This window comes from Porites lutea, chromosome 6, assembly GCF_958299795.1.
Source record: "Porites lutea chromosome 6, jaPorLute2.1, whole genome shotgun sequence".
NCBI lineage: Eukaryota > Metazoa > Cnidaria > Anthozoa > Scleractinia > Poritidae > Porites > Porites lutea.
The window spans coordinates 24,859,256-24,884,115 of NC_133206.1; the positions used below are offsets into that span (position 1 = coordinate 24,859,256).

Sequence of the window (24,860 nt, forward strand, 5' to 3'; positions counted from 1 at the left end):
AGCATATGGAAAAATAACACCCGAGTAAACACGTGGCAAGCAGCAAGCTAAACGGAGGACTACATTCGGCAGTATAGAAAAATACGTAAACGCGTGGCAAAGAAACGAGTGGTTCGCAGGGCTCGCTGACCGAAACAAAAAGAAAAGCAAAAGAATACCTCAGGCTCAACCACTGGTGGCGGAGCAGCTTCAACAGCACCAGCTGGCTCTTCAACAGCCTCGTCAGGAACAGGAGCAGGCGGAGCAGGAAGGGCACCCATGACATGAAAGGCTGGTGCCAGTCGACGGTAGATTGCAGCGACAGAAGCTTCCTTCACCGGAACGCGGGCAAAATGACAACGATCGATGCAAAACACGAGAATTTAAGCAAAGAGACCGCAAAGCATCATACCTGCAGAGCACGGCGGAATCTGAAGGATATAGCCCAAATTCCGTGATGCGCTAATTATGTATGCAGTGAGAATACGTTACACTCTTTCCTCGTAACGTGAGTTTGGGCTGCCTGTGCTTTATACACCAAACAAACAACAGTTTCAAGAACAAAGACTTCCAAAGGTCATTTCGATATGAAAGACACGGAATTATCAAACGAGTTTTTGAGAGCTCACAAGTGTTTCGTGGGTACAATAAAAATTACAGGTACCTTATAATTACAATAGCATTAACGAAAATGAAAATACATTGCTGTAAAAATGGCGGAAGCATGGGCTAACCGTGGTCATAGATCATGTGATCGTGTGATTCACTGTTTCAAGAAGTTCCCTTGGAGAACTTTTTACAACATGGACGAGAGGTGAAAAAAATTGTCCAAGAAATTGTCATCCGATTGAAAATAGCACTTCTTGTGGCCCATTAAGCGTCCACGTTCAATGTATCAATATAAAAGAAAAACCCAGTACGCCTACTAGAGTTTAAAACTCATGTTTTATGATACGGACTCCCTCCGGTAGCATACAAGGTACAAGAGGGGTATCTGTTTTGAATACATGAAATAAAAGATAATAGTAACAAGAATTTTAAATATCCTCAACCAGAAACAATCAGACAGGCCTTAAAGTAAGACATATTTACAGGGAGTACCTTTACCTTTTTTAATTGGCTGGCCATAAGGTAAATGAAATTTCCGGCGTTTCAGTGGATACGAATTAACCGGAAATGATCAATATCTGCGGCACGGGAGAAGTGGGGACTGGGGCAGTTAAAGTGCAGTATGGGTAGAATGGAGTGCTATAAAGTGATGCTTATCATGTGGGGAAGCATTCTCGGCCCACACCTCGTCTAGCTCACGTTATTTTTTATTTATTTTTTTAGTATATATTTGATTTACTAGTGGCAGTTCGAGTTTCGCAGGGGTTTCTCAGCTTGTTTGCGTTTCCTACAATTATTTAGAGTTTGCCGTGCTTTGTTAGAATGCATGTTTAATAAATAGGGGCAAAGACCCTCCAGCCGTGTAGCCTTCGTAGAATGGGCTTTTCAGAACATGAGCCATGGATCCTACCCAGATTTCCTGCCGAGTTTTTTTTTCCCTACTGGGGATTTTTTCCGGCAGGTTTTTTCTGGCCTCTGCTCTGACAGTGTTCTGTGTAAACTGTCGCTCACCTCTGTTCTAGTTTTTCCACCACATGTTTGAAAGTAGTGAAGATGTTGTATAACGTATTGTTATATCTGCGGTGCTCGGCCGAAACAGCCAAAATAAACCTAATTGTTTTTCTAATTCATGTTGTACTGCGGAGTGGAGCCGAAATACTATTTTTCTAAGTCGGGCATCTTCGGGCTCCCTCTAACTGTTCGCCATTTATAGAAGCACTCACCATAAGGTTTAGGGTTGCAGACAAAAAAAGTTACCCGACCCAAGAAATCTTTCTAAAAAAAAATGTTTGTAGGTGACTGGCTCGGATGAAAATAACTTTGTAGTCCAGTACTGCACTCTCAGTAAGGAGCATATACCTTCTGTAGACAGACAGCTTGCGCATGTCCCGTAGTTGTCCGGACAAGAAAAATTACGGAGTTCACTTTATATTATAAACTTGCTAATACTTAGTTTTTTTACCAGTACGTATAGCTGTATAGGCTGGGGTTCTTCCTTTGTCTCGCTTTTTAAGTTGTAACGTTGTTTTAAGATGCAATTTAACAAATTGATATTAAATTTCCGTTGCAGCCAAAAGTTGTAAAATGTATCCAGCTCCCGAAAATGGTGCGTTGGCATGCAACGCGTGGGGTGTCAGTAATCGATTTTGCCAGGTCAGTTGTAATGATCAATGGGATTTTGCATTTGCCCCGGCTGTCAGCTATGCCTGCGCTAACGGAATATGGACGGCGTTTGGAGGACCCCCACCCCCGTGGCCAAGTTGTTCAGGTCAGTGGTAGAACTATTGCATCATGTTTTAAGGCAATCACTAGGGAATTTATATCTAACAGCAAGAGAGGTTTTCTCTTTCTCTCTCTCTCTCTCTCTCTCTCTCTTGCTATCTATGGTTCATTCCCTCAGTCTTTGTTTGATCACGCAGAAGCAAAGCCTCTTGGATACTTTGTGCACGCGAAACCAAAAACTTGCCAAGTCGCGGAACTCGCAGAACATACTCCTCCAAAACAAAACTTTGCTTCGAGCCGTCTTCATACCCTCTTCTACGTCGTTGTTTACTTCATTGCGAAGCGGTGTGCTCCATCAAATTAAAATCTAGACTCTGAAAACAGAGGTTTTTAAAGAATTATTAGGTACTTAACCTTTGTTTGTGGCTGTTAAATAAATATCGCTTGTTAAGCGTAATGTGTGAGGCTAACAATGCAATACAAGACAATACTTTTTGGTATACACGCTAAAACTTATTAAGAAGCTGTTCAAACCTCCAGTCGTGCATCTTATTCATCTTTTGGTGAATCTCGTTCACATTTCACCAAGCGTTGAATAAATCAGCTTAACAGAAGGTTGCCTCAATTACAAAAAACAAAATTAAAAGTTTGAACAATTAATGGAAAAAAAATTGATTTGTAGTGTACTTTGACAAATCAGGGGCGCCCAACGACTGCTTCCTCCAAAATAAGTTGAAAGTACTTTTAGATGTCAAGAAATGCATTCTAAGCGGCGCTATAAAATTTGTATCTGTTCGGTCATCCTAGGGAAACTTGAGTCTTTTCGAAATTACAAGGGCTTCAGTATTATTTTCCAAAAAATTTTAGGTGCAATTTAACGTTTTACAAAAGTGAGAATTTTTCTGATTCCTCTGTCCATAGCATTTTAGAATCCGAAAATTTTAGGCTTCCTTTTTCTAAGAAAAATAGCGTGAGCTGGATAGCAAAATGTGAAAATTTAAACTTCAGAAAATCGTAGGGAATTTATTAGATAACCTTTGAAAATTGTACATGAATGGAACGTTCATCTAGAAATTTTTAGCTGTCCTCAAGCAAAAGAAAATTCTAGGCAACATGTGCTTCTCCGAACAGATATTTGTATATCCAGATAACAGTCGTTGGGTGCCCCTGACAAATGACTTTCAATTAATTTGTTTACGTTCTTAGTTCGTTACACCCCTGGCAAAGCTCGGGTCGTTTACTTTCCCCAGTTCTATTACCACGGGGACTGCAACTCCAAAGAAGCACAGGATCAAATTAAAAGCAACTTCATCAGTTTATTAAACCTATCGTTTATGCCGTCGGGCATCTGTAGAGATCACCCCGCGGACTGCCACGTTGGTAATGTGAACGTATTTTGTGGTGCAACAACCTCCGCTAAGCGACGGCGGCGCAGGTCGGTTCGTGAGGTGTATGTCAAAGTAGACGTAGTGGCAGAGCAGAAACCAAGCGGAGCCTCTCAAACTGTATCACAACTGGAAAAGATTTTGGAAACTGACGCAAGGCCTCAACTGGATGCGAGGGCAAAGAATTTTGATTGGAGTCCGCTTCGTGCATCAACTGATCTTGAGTATCAGCGTTATACCCTGTCGAATGCTGAGGCTTACTGCTCTGATCAAGGCGCCGTAATTGGCAAGTGTGATTCACTGGAAACTGGCTGCGATGGAATTGCCAAACCACACAGCTTGTGCCAGTGTAACAAGGGCTCTGGATCGATAGAAAAGTGTAGTAAGTAACAATGGCTTAAACGTAGGTTCTTCTCTAAAAACGTCAACCTAATTCAACATCTCCTTTTTTTTCATAATTAATTTTTATACATGTACGTTGTAGTTAACCTTATTGAAGGCTGTTTAATTATGCCGAAAAATAGGGTCACCGTGTCAAGAAAACATCTGGCGTCTTCATGATGATGAGTATATTTTTTCATGGAGACATATAGCCGAACCCCTCTTTAAGGACACTTGCTTGATACGGACACCTCTTTATTACGGACAGTTTTCTTCTTCCTTGGAGTAAGCCCTTGCGTTTGCTCTAAATTCAACCCGCTTAATACGGACACCCGTTAATGAGGACAACTGACACTTACTTCTTGACCAATCAACGAATCCTCATAGAAAGCCAATCTCACTAAAGCGGACACTTCACTGATCAGCTGTGTGCTGTAATAGACCTTTCCATCTTGAAGGTAAAAAATCCCTCAGTTGACAACATGTCGATGATCCAGCGCTACCATATACCGGATAGGATGATTAGTAGAGTCAATTTTTGGCATCATACGAGTTATGCAGCGAAGGGTTTTGATTAGATAATACTATATAAAATGAGCGATTTTTAGGTGTTTCTATGACCTTAAGCCGCGTAATGACGGCTTTAAGGTTAGAGGAGTTTAATTTGACAATGCTTATGTCCTCTGTTATTTCTTTGGTATTTTGTTCTAGTAAAAGGTTTTTTTTGACTTTGATAACACGGCCAGCTTAATATGGACACCCCATTAATACGGACACTTTCTGCGGTCCCTTCAGTGTCCGTATTAACGAGGTTTAATTTTTTATCCTTTGTTGCTTATACACAATTCGTGAACGATAAGAATTAAATTTTTCATGTTACTATCATCTTCAATTTTAAAACTTATTCACGAAATTTACTACTGAGCTTTGATATGCAGTTTGCTCCAAATGGCATGCATTTCCTATTTAATAATACAGTAATAATAATAATATTTATAGAGGGAGCCCTACTCGCCAAGGCGGTTTTCAATGGGGCCCTCATGCATTAATCTAACTAATTAATTAATTATCACGAAAAAAGTAAAATATGTTTACAAGTAAAAAAATTGTAAAAATTTTAAATCTAAAAATCGATATTCAAAAAATATCAAGGTTTAAAATTAGCTGAGATCTTTTTAAAAAGTTTTTAACTTTGAACTTTGTTTATACTTGCTTTCTCTAATCCTATCCGCGTATTGTAATATATCAATTTAGTCAAGGCCTAAAAGAGAAGTTCCGTTTGTTTACTGATAATAAAAGAAATAAACTTTAAGCTATTTTCATGGCCATTTTAAAAAAGACATCCTCATATCTATACCGAAAATTTTTGGAGCCCTCTATAGATAAATAGATAGATAGATAGATAGATAGATAGATAGATAGATAGATAGATAGATAGATAGATAGATAGATAGATAGATAGATAGATAGATAGATAGATAGATAGATAGATAGATAGATAGATAGATAGATAGATTATTAAAACTGCTTCCCAGCCAAAGGCTGATTTACGCAATTATTTACAAACACTTTACAATACTTGAAATTTACAAATGAATCTAGATAATAAGTCGAAAACTGATTTTTAAGATAACATTAAAAATTCTATATAACATATTCATATTGAAATATGTTAAAATATAAAGCATGAATATAAGTGGGATAAAACTACAGCCCGGACTGTTTCGACATCGCATATGTAATAGTATTACTTGTTCTGTTCGTGCAAAGTCTTGGCATTATTAAAAAGCGCTGTCGCCTTAGGTTATAGCGTGAGTTGTCATAGTCTGGTGGAAGGAGCGCCTTCAATTTATGGTTTGGATCACTGACAATGTTATCAAAAAGCCTGCTACATAGTACGTAATAATGCTCCAAAATGGGTGTTAACCCCACCCTTATTGCCGAGTTGCACTTTCCTGAAGTTACTATTGATTCTGCGCTTTTCTCGAGCCGTACCAGCTCACTTTAAGTACTGGGGGAGACCGTTAAACATGACAGGTGCTGCATAATCAATAACAGATCTCACGCAATTTACCTCTTGAGGGAGGGTTTAGGATATTTAAGATAAAAATTTCCCACAAACAGGCCTAAATAAAAATGCCTTCCATCGAGCTAACCACCTTATGCTTACAGCAATAAACAATTGTGAATTTAAAGTTTGATCACAGTAGTGGGGTTGAAAACAATTCTCTAGGAAAATTCATTACCTAACGAGGGAATACCACGTTTTATACTACTACAACAGAAATTTCTGCAATTTGATTGGCTTAGAGCAGTGGTATTTCAGCTTAATTTGAAATACCCACATGTGAAAAATTACAAACCTTTTGTGGGTACTAGTATAAGCAAATAATAGCATGATTTGTACGTGATATTTGGCATAAATACCACTTGTGATATTTCAAAATTGTCTCAAATTTCACTCGCTTAACGGCTCGTGAAATTACGTATAACAATTTCGAAATATCACTCGTGGTATTTATGCCAAATATCACTGCGTTAGTGAATAGGAAGCAAGGTCAGTCATACACGTTTGAACTTTCGACAACTTTATTTGTACCTTGTGCTTGTTTTTACATTTCTTTTCAAACTTTTTACCTCTTCGGTAGTAAAACTGGAAGAAATGAAATGTCCAAGCGAAAGCACTGAAAGTTTAACATCGAGATTAACATAAGATAAGTACCTTGAAATCCCGGGGGGGACTCCGCATATGAAAGGGGTGGGGATGCTCGTCGGAAATTTTGAATTAAACCCCTAAAGGAGACCGATCTGGGCCCCCCCGGGCTTTCTTGTTTTAGAAACAAATGCTGTTCAAGTTAAGCTCTGTTTTTTACTTTTCTAAGTACCACGATTGCATGTGGCATGCTCTTTTTCGTGTTTTCAGAGGCCATGTCATCTTTAAAGGTATTTATTTCTTCTTCTGTATAATGTGACAATCAACCCTGGCACTTCCTCCGTTTTCGCTTTTCCGTCTTGTTGACTTGAACTTTTCCTTGCCATTTTCTGAGCCGTGTTCACAGGACTTTCTTGCTTTCTCGTGTCGCGAGCGAAAGAGGTTTTTTTCCCCTCCAAGAATTTTTAGTTCAGTTCAAAACAAGGAAGAACCTCCGGCTCACTTTAAAAAACACCTTTGTTTTGTTTTTAACTCTTCAAAAGGTGATAATGGTTTTGAAAACATTTTAAAATGACATTGTGGAAAATCTTTTTTGTAGTTGTTGTGTGAGAATTTGACGATAGTTGTTACGTAGATGGGAAACAATTTCGCTTAGCCTCGTTTTCGACTCGCAATTTTACACTGAATACTTCCCTTCGTTAACCAATCAAAATGCGACATTTTACTCAATTATGGGATTCTTTCTTAAAACTACATCACCGAGCCCGCCCACTACACCCCTTTGCGAAGTTATCAGTGGTCAAACCTAAATTTTAAATTCATGATAGTCATAGATAGCGGTCAATTTACAGCTCATGTTTTCTTTACAAAACCAAACCAACGAACAACTATTACTTATAAATTAACAGCATTTACGTTTATGCATCCCAATCTAATGGAAACCTTTACTATGAGGTACTCTTTGTTTCCAATGGAGACAGACCAAGGACAGTAAATGCAGTCGAACCTCCACTAACGGCCACCTCTCCCCAATGGTCACCTCTCTACAACGGCCATTTTTTGTCCCTGCAGACATTCCACACAGTGTACATTGGCTCTTGTTTAAACCTCTCTACAACGGCAACGGCCACTAAAGCATGCATGTCCCCAACTGCCAAAATATCCTCTCAACAACGGCCAGCTTTTTCATCAGCGACTGATGAAAAAGTCAAGAATATTCATTAAAATTGATCCGTATGGCCGTATCACAGCATGCGATCGTATTTTGATTGTGTTCCATTTATACTGCTGCAGTAAGCATAAATTTTCCACTATACTTATAGCAAATACTGAGAAACCTTGCTCGTTTTGTCTGTTTTTTTGTGAATGTTATCTCTACGATTGGGTTATCATTATGGGATACAGTAAGCATAAAATTAGTACAATAAACATGTTGTTCTTCCTAAAAAAGATTAGTCATATTACACTCCTACCTCCCCATAATGGCCACCTTCTTCCATCCCCAAGGTGGCCGTTATGGAGAAGTTCCACTGTACCTTATTTAACATTTTTCTTTCCGAAAGACCATAATTCTGAATTTACCTAAACCACGCGGTACATACATGGTGGAAATGTGCCCTGGAACTTACACTACAAAATTATAAACTCGGCTACAACAACTTAAAACTTTTTTAAAAAGGCAAATTCAGGCTGGCAAAATTTTGAATCTGTCAGTATAATAAACAGCAACTCTGAAATTAATTTTTGTGTTGGGGTCGAAAACAGTACAAAATAAAGCAGTGAGCTAAATGATCAACTTTCTTGTCTGCTTTTGTAATAGGTTTACAATTAGAATCAATATACTAACATTTTAAGAGTAACCTCTGTCTTTTTTTTCAGATAGAGTCTCACTTTATAACTTTTATAATATACACTTTGTTTCACCTGCATTATGAAACATCGTTTGCTGAAGTTGACATAATTTGAGATTAGATCACCTTCAACAGAGCGGACCGTTTACTGACACCCTCGCTTGCTCTCTACCAGCTGTTGTCCACTTTTCTTCACTTACAGCCTTAAAACTTGTCATTGAAAACGGAATTGCCTCTGAAATTTGCAAAAGCTTATTATTTTTGTGTTTTAATCCCTGTAGTTCGTTGCCCAAAAGGATCATATTATGACTCATTGCAAGAAAAATGCTTGCATTGCTCACCTGGAACCTACCAGAACCAAGAAGGGAGGTTGGAGTGTCTCAAGTGCCCTGAAGGAACCTGGACTGTGGGTAACGATTCCAAGAACTTTACTGCTTGTCGAGGTAAGAAGTTTAAATTCATGGAAAGTAAACGAAACGGACACCCTTCTGATTGAGCGGACAGTAGCCAAAGTCCCCAAATTTATTTCCCTTATTTACCGTAAATAGGCCTACTCTGGGACCTTAACTCACCGCGAGATTGTGCGAGCTAATGCGAGTTTAGGCGAGTTAAGACGAGATAAGGAAAAATTGAGCTCGCCTATTAGTTGCGAGTTTGTGCGAGTTAAGGCGAGTTAAGGCGAGTTAAGGGAAAATGATCCATCTTATGTTGAGGTTATAAGGCTTAAAACTTATAATATGCTTTAGTAACATACATATAAAGATGCCTTGGAATCTTTGTATGTCTTATATAATTATATATAGTAGGCTCCATGTTGTCCAATTACGAAAAAATTAAACCAAAAATTTCAGATGAGCTCCAAAGTTGAATGAAGCCAAAGCTTGTTTAAATTAATAAACTGAAATATTTTCCTAATTGGACAAGCTTAAGTATGGATATGCTAGTGATGTGGAGTCCTGTTCTTTATTAATTATATAGCATTTAGACCCCAAACTAGACCATTTGGTGGCTGTATCATAATAATAATCATTGTCATCATCATCATATATTATTTATTAAAGCTATATAATTATTTGGCAGAGTAATAAATTACCAGTAGTGAGGAAAAAAAATGAAAACAAAACAATCATGAATTGATAAAAAAAATGTAGCTGTAGTATAAGCACAGGTAGGATATTTAATTTAATTTTATTTATTTTTTTAAATCAATAACACTATGTTTTAATAGGCAGGTGAGCATAATAGGTATCACATGACATGTCATCAATTGTTATCACTAACTCCAGAATTGAAAAAAAAAAAAGTTTTTGCAGTCTGTGTCAATGTTCTTCAAAGAACTAGTATAAAAATCCGGGGAAGCTGACGAATTACAACTCAGCTGAGGAAATTTTTATGCCACAATCAATTTTACTGCAATGAAATGAAATTTCTTTCTCCTTGAAAATTACGACTTATCTTTAAGTCTTCCATTTGATCCATTCTCTCCACGTCACTGCTGGTTTCCCTTGGAGTCCAGCTCAATTCTTTGTTTTCACTGCCAGAAATGATTGCCTTTTCGTTTCCTCGGATAATCTATTCTAATTTCTTGCAAAGGAAGGCTGATGCCTTTTCGCAAAGACAGCAGTTCCCATATTTTAGAAACTCCCTCCTTAAACTTGGACAATCCTGTGAGAGACACCTTGATTTCTACAAAAGAAAGGAGGATAGTACACTCTTGATCATTCTTAGCCTAGCAAAACAGCAAAAAATAAATGACCATATTTTCTGTTTTGGCTTACTTATTTTTTACAAAATGTCAGAAAGTGTTAATAGTTGTGCAGAGGACTATACCTTATTTAACTTGATTAACAAGAAAACACTCTCTGCTATCGGCTTTGTCTTCCAAACTCTTAAGAGTTGTCACTGATAAATCTTTCCTGACTTTCCTGCTTCGCATTTTTACAAAATGATCACCGGCTCAGGCGTTTTGTGCGTGTTTTTATGTCACGTACGCCACATTGAAGCTTCCAGCCTAAAACTTGCCAGTGGACTGGGATAAACAAGGCTTTTATAGAGTTAACGTTGCAAGGGTAAAAGGCTTTAGCTTAGCTTACCTGCATGTGATACATTTTGAAACTTCTCGATTTAACATCAAAAGTTTTGCACGAGTTCTCCTCCTTTTCTTCAGAAGTTTTCCCGTCCATCTTGAAAATTACCCAGAAAGCATATCGAGGACAATAGGCTGAGCGAGAGGGCCCTGGGAAGACACGAGTTACCAGTATCTTCTGGGTAATTTCAAAGATGGCGAACGAAGTTGGCTATCGATGCAAAATATTGTACCTTTAGCAATCCTTTATTCAGTTAAGGGCTAAATGTAACAAGTCTTCTGAATCATGCCTGGGTTATGGTTGCCAGTCTGAATACAATGTAGGCCATACAGGATGTCACGTTGAACCAATGTACAGATCTTCTATTACGAGGTAAATATTTATAAGAATTATTTATAAGAAATATGGACTGCAATCAGTATGTGGACTATTTAAAGGATTCTCGATTATGGCTACATCCTAGCCTTTCATTGATGATTGTCAGCTGGAATCCTCATTAAGCTTCATCAGATTATAAGATGATACGTAAGCTACTACTCTTCATATGTCATAAACAGCTTGGATGCATTATATTTGCAAAGTAATTAAACTTTCCATTACAAGTAAACTTTTTTTGTAAATCATTAGCCAGCTTAAAACTAAAAATTTGATATTCTGGTGTTATGTTTTCGTATTTCACTCTAAATTCGAGATTTCTTATTTTAAGCCAAAAATTAGAAACAAATCATAGGAGAATATTTTTTTCTTCAATTGAGAGATTCAAAGCAATCTTGAATTTAGAGTGTTTCTTTGTCTTGCGTAGAAGTGTAAGACTAAAACTTAAACTATTTTATGAAAACTTTTTTGTAGATTCACTGTTAGTGCTTTTATTTAATGTCACTTACTTTGAGGACCAAAACACAAACAGTGAATGTGGGATTTGTTAGACCCCGTGACCCCATGCCTCTGGAATTTCTGCCATGCTTAGCATTGAAGCCTTTTCATTAGGCAACGAGTTAGTGCATGTTCAGGCTGTGCCTGGTAGTTCCATGGACAGTCCAGTTGTGACTCCAAGGCATGACAATGTTAAGTAAGAAAAAACCTCATCGAATCTTTAGTGGTGAAATACCCTTACCACAGAGGCTATTGGAAATTCCAGAAGGATGGGATTGGTCAATTACATATTTTTTTAAGGGTAAAAACCCTGTTTTCCTTAAAAATCACTATCTGTTAAACTTTTAAATTTGTGTTCTTTGGCGTCTTCCCTTTATGGAGTAATTGTGAAATTACACTGAGAGTAGTATGAGATATTAAAATTGGTATCCACTTGGCAGTGGCGAGATTGGGCGAGTTTGTGCGAGATAATGCGAGTTTAGGTGAGTTAAGGCGAGATAAGGAAATTTGAACATAATCTCAAGTTGCGAGTTAAGGCGAGTTAAGGCGAGTTAAGGTCCCAGAGTAGGCCTGTAAATGAAAACCTTATTAAGCGGACTCCTCAGTACTGGTGCACTTTGAAATAAATCTGTCGCGCTTTATAATACATGTGGCAATTTGTAATAAACCGTGTAGCATTTTGTAAAAAAACAAAGCTGTCGCAATTTGTAATGATTCCATCGCAATTAGTAATAAAATTTAATTATCTATATCTAGAAGTACAATGTTTTATCAACTGAAGATTTGACTAGGCATTTTGTTACTATATAGTTTCGTACTACACAATGGTGTAGCACTCTTCAGATAAAATAGCTTAATGGTGGATTACAACAGTACGCTGATTATAATTTAAAGGATACAACGCTGTTTCTATGGATCCTATTGTGTAATAAAAGAGGACGAAATTTACTAGCTTGTCTACACGTGATACAAGTTCGTTGCGCTTGTTAAGAGTCGCTAGATGGAGCTTACTGGTTATAAAATATTTTTCCCACAGGCATAAATCACATCTTTTGGAAGAGGGGTTGTAGGTGATTGCCTGCTTCAGATTCTTCCATGTGATCCGGAAGTTATTGTTACTGTCTTTAAGGTTCCATACTTGTTTACTTAGCTCGGTGCTCATTCTTTTGGTAAGGTTGTTAAATGATGCTTTATGGTTCGCGAAGTAGGTCTTAAAAGTGTTTTCAGAAAGTCTCCTTAGGTTTGTTGTCTTCTGTAGTTACGGTCGCTTGAAAAAAAAGTTAAAAATTAACTTCTTTTGTTTCAAAAAGTTAAATATTAATTAACCTGTATTTTTTGTATCTTTAAAGATGTGAAACAAGCTATTCTTTTGAAAAATTTTAACATTTGATAGATCGTACTTTTTATAAAGTATTCCACTTCTAATATTATTTTACACATAGAAGTGTCAATAGTCGATTTAAAAATTAAAATAATCTTTGTGAAAAAGCAAAGCACACACGCGAACGCCCAACTCACGGGCCGAGGCGCGACATTCATTACAACAGAAATGGCCGTTTTCACACTAGAGACGGATTATTCGTGTGAGACGGGTTATCCGTTTGATGAATTCGCGTCAGATAGGTAAATACGTCTTAATTTGAAAATGAAGTAGTTTTAATTTTGAATGAACAATCCGCCTGACGTTATCCTTCAATTTCGACGGACAGTTTGAAGACGGGATTATCCGTTCCAGATAGCCTGTGTACAGCCGCCCCCTCCCCTTAGAAAAAAATCGAAGAAGGGGTGTCTGTCGGGAAGGGAGCGACTGTACACAGGCTAGTCTCAGACGGATAATCCGTTGCTAGCTCTAGTGTGAAATAACAAAATAACAAAATTCCCGTGTCCAGTGTTTTTAATGATAGCGAAGGACTGTACGGAACCACTGTCAGCCGTTGCCTTGTCAGTAGGCCTCATTATTTCGCACCTGGTCCGAGCGAGTTCGCCACCGAAATGCCTTGACCGAGATTGCGTGGGAAGACGCCGTACAGGGACTAGGCATGGTAATGTCTACCGTAGCGTCAAAGAAAAACAGGGAAATGTTTATCGGCAACGTGTTTTTTACAAACAGTGAGATCTCTGCGTGTTATTTCACTAGTGTTTCGAGGGCACGACCTTCTGAAAATCGCAAATATTAATCCCCAGCAAGAAGCCACACTTTCGCTATGAAAAAAAAAATTAGTTCCCCGAGAGAGCGGCGGAAATGGAACCAGGGTCTTGGTCCTAAAAGGCGCTTTACCTAACGTGCGTACGGAGCCACGCTAGCCGGGAAATAAAAACCGCAACCATAAGTGAGTTTAGTACCTTCCTTAAAAGTAGCAAATCTAGGGAACACTTTCTTTTACGGTCAACTCTTTTTTACCCTATTTACGGCTTTTTTTTTTACCCCAGACGACCTTACATCAAAGCAGACAAGACATGCATAGACTATTCAGCGAAATCAACCATTTAGAAAGGACGATATAACTTGTATCCAGACAAAATTGCAACATAGAATTAAAAAGCTATTGATAAAAACCTAGACAAAGGAAACAATGGCACATTTCCAGTACTGAGCTAAGGGTCTTAAGTACCATAGTCACATACAAGCAAGTAACATACGGCGCCAGAAGAGTCACGTTCCATTAACTGCGTTTTACAATCAGATTCTAACGTTTTCTTTACACATTTTATCATTTAAAACTTGAGGCGCAATCTACGTTTAAAGTATTTGATCAATTGGTCCACTTTAATAGAGAAAATAATGCAAACGTATGTCGTCATACTTAAACTGGGAATTATACGAAATGTTTACACAATTCGTTTGAATGGTATATGACTTCACATATGACGTTTTCTAAAGAAAGGACACGCTGTATTAAGGGGACACTAGAGCATTCCAGAGGGTCTCCACTAAAAACAGGTTGCCGTGTATTGCAGCTGGCGGGATATAGAGTGCTTGATGTTGTCTATGCTGCTACGCGGGGTTGAAAAGCAATTCTACACTACCACCACACACGCTTCGTAAGATAGATTTGTTTGTTTCAATCAGGCGGTTGTTAATTCGCAATAAAACTAAGCTGAGTTACGCTTCTTGTATTTTACTGGAACAAAAAAATCGTAAAAAAGCACAAAATTCAGCAAGTTCTTTAATTTATTGTTTCATTTTTATCTCGTCAACAGAAAAGTGTAAAGCAGGTTACTTCTCACCGACTGGACTTGCCAAGTGTTTTCCTTGTGCAAGTGGGACTTATGCCTCCGGTCTGATGAATACAAAATGCACAACTTGTCCACAAGGAACAACTACAATACTTCCGGCAGCAGGAGGACGGGAGGAATGCGGAAGTAAGTGGGTATTGTCAATGTTATTGTTGTTGTGGAATAATCCAATAATATGAGGACGAAAACCAGATCGTTCAGTGCTGGTATTATTCGAAATATCGCTCAATGGTCGGTTTATTTGATTAAAGATGTAAACTGAATCAACAGATAAAAATACTTTCCGTGAAATATGTCATCAAGAGTGTAAATGTTTTTCATTGCTTACACGTTAATCCTACAGTTTCTCACAGTTTCTTCTATGTAATGTGTTGACCGCTTTCAATCTCTAATTCTTGTCCTTAGTGAAGTGTGCTCCGGGTTCATATTCATCAAATGGTGTAGAGCCTTGTACGCCTTGTGAAAAGGGCTCTTACCAAAGTGACATAGGTGCTCTATCTTGTGTGGAGTGCACTGGAGGAAAATCTACATATGGGCTTGGTGCCGATGCTGCTGATATGTGTATTGGTAAGATTTTCCTATCTAAGTTCACTTCTTTATAACAACTTTATGTTCAGTCAAAGATAAGACTGATCTGATCATAATATTCACAGTGGTATTTTTAGGTATTTGAACATAGAAGAATTTGAATTTGAACGTCGTATCTCTCGTTACAATTAACTTTCGAATAGAAACCTGTCTTACTGACACATATACGTGCAGACAATAAACAAATAAATACTAGTGTGTTAACTTTTTTAGAGTGTGTTTGTAACCGCAGTCTTTTTCGCAGCCTTAATAATACATTTTAGAATTAAATTATTAAGGTTAACTGAGGCTTTCTCTATTTGCAGCAATTGATGACTGTGCCTCAAACCCGTGTAACAATGGAGGTACCTGCACTGATCTTAAAGATGACATAAGTTGTGTATGCCCTGCAGGCTATTCGGGCAAGTATTGTGAAAAAGAGGATGACGAATGTTTATCTGATCCCTGCTACCAAGGGGCAACATGTGTTGATAAGGTAAGGATCCAAAAAGATTCCGTGTATATTCCGTGAATATTACTCTTTTTTTAGTTGCTTCTTCGATAAAGTTTTACCAGCCAGAAAAATTATCAAAGGACTGTCTTTAAATATTAAGTTTAATTTGTACCAGTTAAACCAACTCGTACAGGAGCCTACTCGAATAACAGAGCATACTTCTAGCTTAATCGAACTGGCCTACACCTCAGAGATGGAGAAAATCGTCGCTAGCGGTATCCATAACTGTGCAATCATCGATCATTCGCTTGTCTATATAGTTAGGCGATCCAAGAGGCCGAGAAAGGGGATGTAAATTTATTCGGTACCGTTGCTATAAAAATTACAATGCAAAGAACTTTTGAAGTGATTTGCATTCCGCCTCCTGAGAGCTAGTCGACACTTCCCTCACAGTAGACGAAGCTTGGCGATTTTCAAAAAGCACTCTGACGAATATAACGGATCAACACGCACCTACTGCCACGAAAGAGTCCGAGCTAAAACCCTTCCTTGGTTGACTGCTGATATGAGAGATCATATAAAGCGGCGTGATTACTATCACAAAAAAGCGCTAAAATTGAAAACACCTGAACAATAGTCAACTTACAGAGTTCTCCGTAACAAAACAACTAGAATTATCAGAGCAGCGAAGCGTGACTACTATTCAAGCCTGATTGATGAGAGAAAGGGGATTCCGCAAAACTCTGGAAGTTGCTGAAATCTGCCATCTCAGCTAATACAAAGTGCTAAAATATAGGTTGCTTGGAATCTACCACTGGCCTTGCTCATGAGCCGAGGAAGATCGCTCAGGGTTTCGCAAACTTCGGTACCGTGGTAGCAAAAATCAGAGGAGGCTTTATGGGATCAACATGGTCTTTCATCCGAGGCTCGCCATGTTTTCAAACTATCATCTATTAGAGTAGTATAGTATATGGCAGTACGGGGACATTTTCATATTTTGAGCCACACCCCATTGGCCTTGACTTTGGGTTTCCAGGAAAATGGCTAGGCGCTTTTTCCTGGAATTTTACCTTGACCTTGGACCACGCCCATCCAAAGGTACTTAAAGAGGTATCGCCTTATTTTAGTAATGGTGATGAGCCGAAATTCTGAGTCACATCGTAATCAACTTATCAGGAAACTATTGGATGGAGCTCCAGATGAAGTTTTAGTTGAGTTGGTTAACATAAAAGAGACAATAATGATTAGACGAAATGTTTCTCAAGTAGAGGGACCAGCTGCTACTAAAAAAAAACCTAAACCAGCTGTCTAAAAAAGAAGCCTAAGTCAGCTGCCACTAAAGAGGAACCGAAACCGGCTATCTCAAAAAAAAAAAGCCTTAGTCGGCTGTCACAAAAAAGAAGCTTGAGCCAGGTGCTATTAACGAGGAACTTAAACGAGCTGTTACAAAAGAGAAACCTGCTTTAAAGCCGCACCCTGCATTATATAAGATATGGTGCTGTTAAGACTCTCATCACATCGTATAAACTGGCAAGAAAAGTCTATTTATTAGAAACGTACGTACATATATAATCAAGGGCTTAGGCCCACTTCATGTAGTAGTCATGAGGTATAATCCTTCATATATAAGCCACCAAATATAACGTTAGTCACAATATCTCCCCCCAAGTTTAAGGATACCCATGCAATTATTAATATATCGATTTAGCCTGGGCTAAAAGCGAAGCTCCAATTAATAAATTTATAATTTAAATCACACAATAAACTTGTAATCCACAAATCAGTTAACTTAAGGGCACATTCATTTGACTTTTGAGGGAAAGACTAAGTTATTTTAGAGTGAAACATCTTACATCGAATTGATAGCCTTATATGTACACCCAAAAAATAGCAAACATCTTCGATCACATTCAAGATCACAGTAGATTAGGCCTCGAAAACAAATTCTTGGAAAACAAATCAGGCCGAATTTTTTTGCGTTCGACAGATTTACTTTACAAATTCTTGCCAACAAATCTAGGGGTGTGTAAACCAACCGTTCAGTTATATAACCGTTTATGTATTTTTTATACATCACATCTGAGATGAAACAGTACTATGTATCATACTGACCTCGGACAGAATGCGGTATTTCACAATATTTCAAGACAAATTGCACTCAGTCAATATTCAGGACGATCAATCGTGGGCTTTAAGCGAAACCGTTCAAAAAATTTCCAAAATCACCGATACGGCCAGCCGGTTCTCATTTCTATAGTGCGAGCTGTCAGTGTGGTCGAGTGTTTGAAAGAACTTTAATAGAGTTACGCTTCAACATAATAACGAATTTATTTTATTTTATTTTTTTGGTTATTTAATGATTTCAGTTATAACGATGTGTAATCTTATAAAGCGTTTGATACGCGCGACATTTTTGAGTACTCCTGCAAGCGATGTTCATGAACGATGAAAACAAACGGCACGGACAAGCAATTAAAATTGCAAGAGAGACTACCAACAATCAATAAAACAAATATAATTCGGTGAAACATTTACAGAGACAACAATTTTCATTCACGTAGACAAGTATTAAAGTGTCTCTAAAAATCCTGAGTCTTTAAGCGTAAAGCTTAGGTTCATGTTTTAAGCCGGCTTTCCGGTGCAGTGTTTACTGTTTTCAAAGATGAACTCCTCGAAGCAAGAAAATCGCTCAAAGTTTTCTTTCTACAGCCAAATTTATATCTAAATATTTTTTGGAACATCTCCTTTCTATTTGCAGTGAGAAAATATATCTGAAGGCTTTTTAAAGTTCTGTAAGCTTATATCAAACCCGATACTAGATCAGATCATTGACTCAAATCCCACAAACGTGCATAAACTTGCCGCATAAACTGTGCTCGACTTCACGAAATTAGATATAACAAAAGCAAACATCACATACAACAATAACTCAGGCTTACCACTCGAGATTCAGTTCCTGAAAGCTATCAAGGAAGGCCACAATTGCTTGAGCCTTTTAAACCCTCTTACGCATTAAGCAAGGTGAAAATAAACTTAAGCCTGTGATCATTTGAAACTGGTAATTTATCAGCGGATAACTTCAAAAATACTCGACCTCAATAGGTCGAGCCCAACACTTGAGCCCGCGGTACGGTCATTTGATACTGGTCAGCGGATACCCTGTTTTGACAGCTGTCAATTGATCACAACACTGATGTGCAATTAGTTTTCTCTTGGGCTCCCAAACTAGCTAGAAAGTGTGAGAGTAAACATTGGTTGCCCTGTGGTGCGGACGGACGGTCGGCGGGCGGTCGGTGTACGGTCACGTAATTACCAAATTTTCTGGGATGGGTAGATTTACTAAGCTATGGGGCTCCGCCGAGGACCCGAGGGGCTCCGTGGAGTTCCGCTATTAAGTTAAGCTATCCGTTATAAGTTATCAGCTGTAAGTTAAGCTGTACTCAAGCTATCCTTGAGTACACTATGTTCTGTGTGAACTAAATAAACTATACTTGGGTACGCAACACTGCATGTGACCCATATCAGTCTTAAGCTATTCAATTCATATCCTATTCAGTTCAATTCAGTTCCTATTCGATATTCCAAGTTGCCGTAAGTGTGGTACACATATCTTCTCGTAATTCAAGTAATAAAGTCTTTCAGGTATGCAAGTCGTCGCCTGGTCCTTTTCCGTCTACTGGGCCTTGTGAAACTACGGGATGACACAGAAGTGTTTTGGACTGCCGGGCTTGGCATATCCACTTCCTGACAAATCCCTGCTCTTTTTCCTCCTTCCTGTTGACTGCTACCACTACCACTCTGTTCGGTGAGGTTCTCTTGCACTGGCTCTGCAGTTGTCTCTCTTCAGGTAGTTCCAGTAAATTCTCCTGCTCAACATCCTTTTGGCAAATGGGTTTATCTTTCATGTCACCCGCACCCATCAAAAGTGTCTCTCTGCATTCTTCACCCTGACCGCCCTCGTCTGCATTCTCCTGGTACATCAGGACATTTGCAAGTTTGAACTGACTAGCATATCGCTGAACCTCTCGGCCGTCTGTAATACGTCTCGGAGTAATAGCAGATCCTCTGATTTCAATCACTGCGTAGAATACAGGCTCATATGGGGATGACCATTTGTTCCTCTTTCTTTGTCTTAACAGGACATGATCTACCACAACAAAATTGTGTTCTTTACATCTTCCACCTTCATCTACCATCTTCTGCTTGTACTGCCTGTCCTTCTCATCCATCATTTTATCTCTGCTGCTTCTCTCCTTCCGTGGCACTGTATAGTATGCCAGTCGCAGGGTGAGGAGTGTCTCTGTAAGCCATTAACATAGCCTGGACAGCCATGTTTCTATCTGGTCCTGATTTCACTTGCAGATGGGCAATTTGTTCTGTTTTGTTGAGGGTCTCCATAAATCTCTCCACCTGCCCATTAGCTCTAGGGTGAATTGGCGTGACTCGATGATGTACAAATCGTTCTTCCTTTGCAAAATCCTTGAATTGCTCTGAAATTAACGGTGGTCCCTTGTCTGAAGTTACCCGTCTAGGAATTCCAAGGTAAACAAAGGTCTCTTTCAGCTTTTCCTTAGTTTGCTTGAATCCAGTTGAAGACACAGCATCTATCACAGGATACCGGGTTCTCTGACCAATGGCCACTAAATTGTAATGGCTGTCGTGGTAAGGTCCTCCGAAATCAATAGAGACCTGTTCCCATGGTTCTTCAGGAGTAACAGATGGCTTGATGGGCTCTTGTCTGTGACTCTTTGGTGCTACTTCACAGTCAAAACAGATTTCAATTGTTTCGTTGGTCAGGTGATTCATACCAGGGAACCAATATTTTTCACGGAGCATCTGCTTCGTTTTTGTCGTACCAAGGTGTCCTAATGTATGAGCTGACTTAATGATTTTCTGCTGTAGATTTGCTGGTAGAATAATTCTCTCATGCGAAAAATCATGCCTTGGGATTCATACAGCTCTTCTTTGACTTGGTAGAAGGGAGTCGAGTCTGCATCTCTTTTGCTGCTTTCCCATTTCCCTTTACGGATGGTTTAACTCAACTTCCGCAGTACTCTATCTTGACTTGTTCCTTCTCTAATCCTGTCCAATACCACTACATTCTCTGTAGTAAACGCTACCTTCAATACCTTCTCTGTGTCATCATTTCCAGTGACTGGCAATGAGTGTCTCGATAAGAAATCTAAAGGATCTAATTTATCTCTCCCGGGTTCATACTTCATTTCAAAGTCTACATCTTGCATGTCCATAACCCTTTTTTCAATGCGAGGGGGAAGCTTTACTGACGGTTTGCTGAACACTGGCAATAGTGGCTTGTGTGCCGTCACGATTGTAAACCTTGGAGCACCCTGAAGGTATATACCGAATCAATTTTTGGCCCATTTCACACACAACGCATCCTTTTCTGTCTGACTGTACCTTTTCTCCACATCAGACGGTGACCGACTAATGAAATGCACCGGCGGCCAACCTTTAGCAGACTGCTGGAAGAGACCCGCTGACAGCCCTTCATTGTAGTTAGCTTCCACACGTACCAAAATCGGTAGTTTGGGGTTAAAAAATGCAATTGTGTCCTTGCTCGTAATAGCGCCCTTAACTTCCTTAAATGCCTTGTCTTCTGTAGGTCCCCAATGGAACTTGGTCTCAGTTCTTGTTAAGTCTCCCAGCGGTTTCGTGATTGATACATACCGGGGTATGAACTTGGAAAGGTAACCGGTCATCCCCAGAAAACTTCTCACCTCGGTCTTTGACCCAAGGGGTTCACATTCATGAATAGCTTGCACCTTCTCTGGGGTCGGATTGAGGCCTACCTGGTCAAATCGATAACCATAAAATGTAATCTGGGTCTGACCGAAATGGCACTTGGGCTTGTTAAAGGTAGTACTATAAACTTCAGTTCTTTGGAACACTGAGCTCAGTGTTTCATTGCGCTCCTTCCAATTACGCTCTCCAATCAGGATGTCATCCCTCTGGTTGAGGCACTAAGAATGTAAAGTATCGACACAGATAAGTACTTCTGCGGGTAAAGCAGGTCCGATAGCAGTTGAATACACTAATGCTAAAGGCAAAATGGCAGTCATTGTGACGTTATTATATGACGTCATCTTATCTAGACTAACTGTAACAATCCCAAAATAATATCTCTGCCGGCGCCAATTTTTTCAAATAAACTTCAAAACGAAAAACGTGTTTTTTTGTATAGGTAATAGCATGATTTGTAGTGATATTTGGCATAAATACCACGAGAAAGTATTTCGAAATTGTTATACGTAATTTCACCAGCCGTTAGGCGAGTGAAATTTGAGACAATTTTGAAATATCAAGAGTGGTATTTATGCCAAATATCACGTACAAATCATACTATTATTTGTTTATACTACTACCCGCAAAGGTTTTGTAATTTTCACATGTAGGTATTTCAAATTAAGCTGAAATATCACTGCTCTAAGCCAATCAAATTGCAGAAATGTCTCATGTAATAGTATAAAAGAGGAGATCGAAGGTTTGTTTATAAATCCAAGATGGCGGCCAAACGAAGGGTATGAAGGGCAAATTTAAAATTCGATTTACAAAGTGAAAGCTACCGGTCTGTCCTTGCTATCGTGCATTTTTGTGATGCTTTTTAGACAAAGATTAATATTATACAAGTTTTGTTTGTTCCCCTTAAGTGAGCCATACGACCCCCCTAGCTTATGGACTAATCAACTTGATACACCAATGATTGATAAACATGATAATAATCAAAACATTGATCTTAAGGATACTTACAATGTCATCAACAGTAAACAGCAAACATTCAATGAAATGAATACAAATATAAATACTCTAGTGTGTTATGAATATGTTAGCGATGTGTTCGCTAGTCGTAAGGAATCCGTTTTTCCAATGGAAACTCATTTAGACACGGGAAACAATTATATTTATAATGTCAAGACACCAGTCAATAACGATCAAGGAGCAAACAAATTTTAAGTTCATCAACATGTAGCCAACGCTGGTGATACGATGTCGGGTAATCTGAATACGTCCCCGCAGAATAGAATAAAAGGATTACCAACAACAAGTCTAACGGTTGATGAAGCTACCTCAAAAGATTATGTTTTGACATTAATTAACAGTGTTTCTATTGTTTTTCTAGACTGCGCGGGGTCGTTATCTATGACTGGAAGTTTACATATGGGAAATAAAAAAATCATTAACCTGGCCTATCCAACTAATAATGCAGATGCCGCAATAAAGCTTAAGTTGATAATAATTTTTTGAAACTGTCTGGTGGTACTTTAACTGGCACCTTTGATTTAAAAAACCACTTCACAGGTTACTCTTGATGAAGTACTAAATGTTAAAACGGCAACAGCTTATTTTGTTCAAACAAAAAATCCATATGTTCAAACAAGATTCAATACGGTCAATCATAAGATCATCAATCTAGGAGACCCAACTGATGGTAAAGCAGCTGTTAACAAGCACTTTTTGGAACAAGAGATCCTAAAATCTCGTACTAAACCAAGTCATAAAACAGACCAGTTTGCCTATTCAATGTAAAATACTCTGGAGTGGTCCGATGTGACCCCTGGTAGAAACAGTTTTAACATGGCAAAGACTGCTGATTTGTCACCAGAACAAGGCAATATTCACTCTTATAATCATAAAGTAATTTACACAACAATGATCAAAAATTCACAGGGAGGCTATAAAATTTAAAGTATAAAATGGGAATCCAGTGCTTCAGATTGACAAAAGATGTTGATTATACTCTCTGTATTTGGATTCTAATTTCATATTAGTATATACACACTCAGTGATCTTGGTGATTTAAGCAATCCGATTGGTTCGCTATCTCGGTCTATTTAACAACTATTCGCCGAAGGCGAAGTTAATATTGTTGAATAGTCCCCGAGACGAAGTCGAGGGGATTATTCAACAATATTAACTGAGCCTAAGGTGAATAATTGTTTTAGTATATTCACACGAAGTGATCTCAACAGAATCAGAAAGGAAACCATTAAAAAACGATTAGTTTGATTGACGGGTGAATGCAAGCGTGAACACGAAGCCGTAAACAGTGGATGCGCAAAAGTTAGAACTTTTACAGTATCTTCAAACACGGCAAATGATAGCTTTAATCTTTTTGTATCGAGTTTTGTAAGCTTAAGCATCAACTGTTTCTAAGAAAACGCCGAAAATTTAAATTACTACCCAATTCTGAGAGGAAAAGTAGAGATTTATTTGTTTCTGTCAACTCACCGTGAATGAGAAAGTTTTCTTTGTCGCTTCTTGCAAATGCTGTCAACAGTGGCTACGATCAAGGCGAGCATTGTTTATCTCCAAAGTTCTTTGCCTTGTTAACTTGCTGGCACGTACAATTTTCGAAAATATTTGCCTTCCTCTTTTAGTTCTTTTCTCCATAAATTAACTTCTATTTGTAGGCAAAATTGGTCTTGCGAGAAAACCCCGAAATCACAAAACAGTGACAAAGCGACCTCATTTTCCTCTGTAGTGGTAAACATAGCTTCGAGTGTACAAAAAGTCAGCTACAGTAAACCACTTCACAATAAATCACGCTGTTTAAACACCATGAAGTCTTTTCTTGCCATCAAAGTCATCAGAACTTGGATATTCGTGTATTTCCAAAAACGCTTTACTATGAAACTTTGGGAAAACACCCAGTTCACGAAAGCGATTTTGTTGTGCTTTATATTCACCGCCTAGCGCGGTGAATATAACGTCATAGTCCGAGATAGCTAACCAATCAGATTGCTTGAATTACCAAGATCACTGAAGTGTATATGTACTAATCAACAATATTCACCTCCTAGCGAGTAGATAATGTGTGAGCTCGGTGTTTTCCCCATTTTTTTAGAGAACATCTTTTGAAAGTCGACGAAATGCTAGGGTTGACTTTTTTTAAGGCAAAAAATGACTTGGAAGGATTCAAAACGGCGTTTTTCCATTTACTGTAGCTGAGTTTTGTGCCCGATGGATTTTTTGCAACTCCCGTTTATTCGCGTAGAAGAAGCTGTTTCGTGAACTCAGCGTTTCCTCACAAGAAAATTGGTCCAA

General features: G+C 38.5%; 1 protein-coding gene across 1 annotated transcript in view; it reads left to right on the forward strand.

The window, feature by feature from the left end:
• LOC140940206 (sushi, von Willebrand factor type A, EGF and pentraxin domain-containing protein 1-like) overlaps positions 1-24,860 on the forward strand; it is a 111,047-nt gene that overhangs the window by 37,225 nt on the left and 48,962 nt on the right. The window contains exons 9-14 of the mRNA XM_073389125.1: positions 2,159-2,356; positions 3,517-4,077; positions 8,861-9,022; positions 14,741-14,902; positions 15,182-15,343; positions 15,670-15,839. Of these exons, the coding sequence (XP_073245226.1) occupies positions 2,159-2,356; positions 3,517-4,077; positions 8,861-9,022; positions 14,741-14,902; positions 15,182-15,343; positions 15,670-15,839 (1,415 nt within the window). The remainder of the gene's footprint in view (positions 1-2,158; positions 2,357-3,516; positions 4,078-8,860; positions 9,023-14,740; positions 14,903-15,181; positions 15,344-15,669; positions 15,840-24,860) is intronic.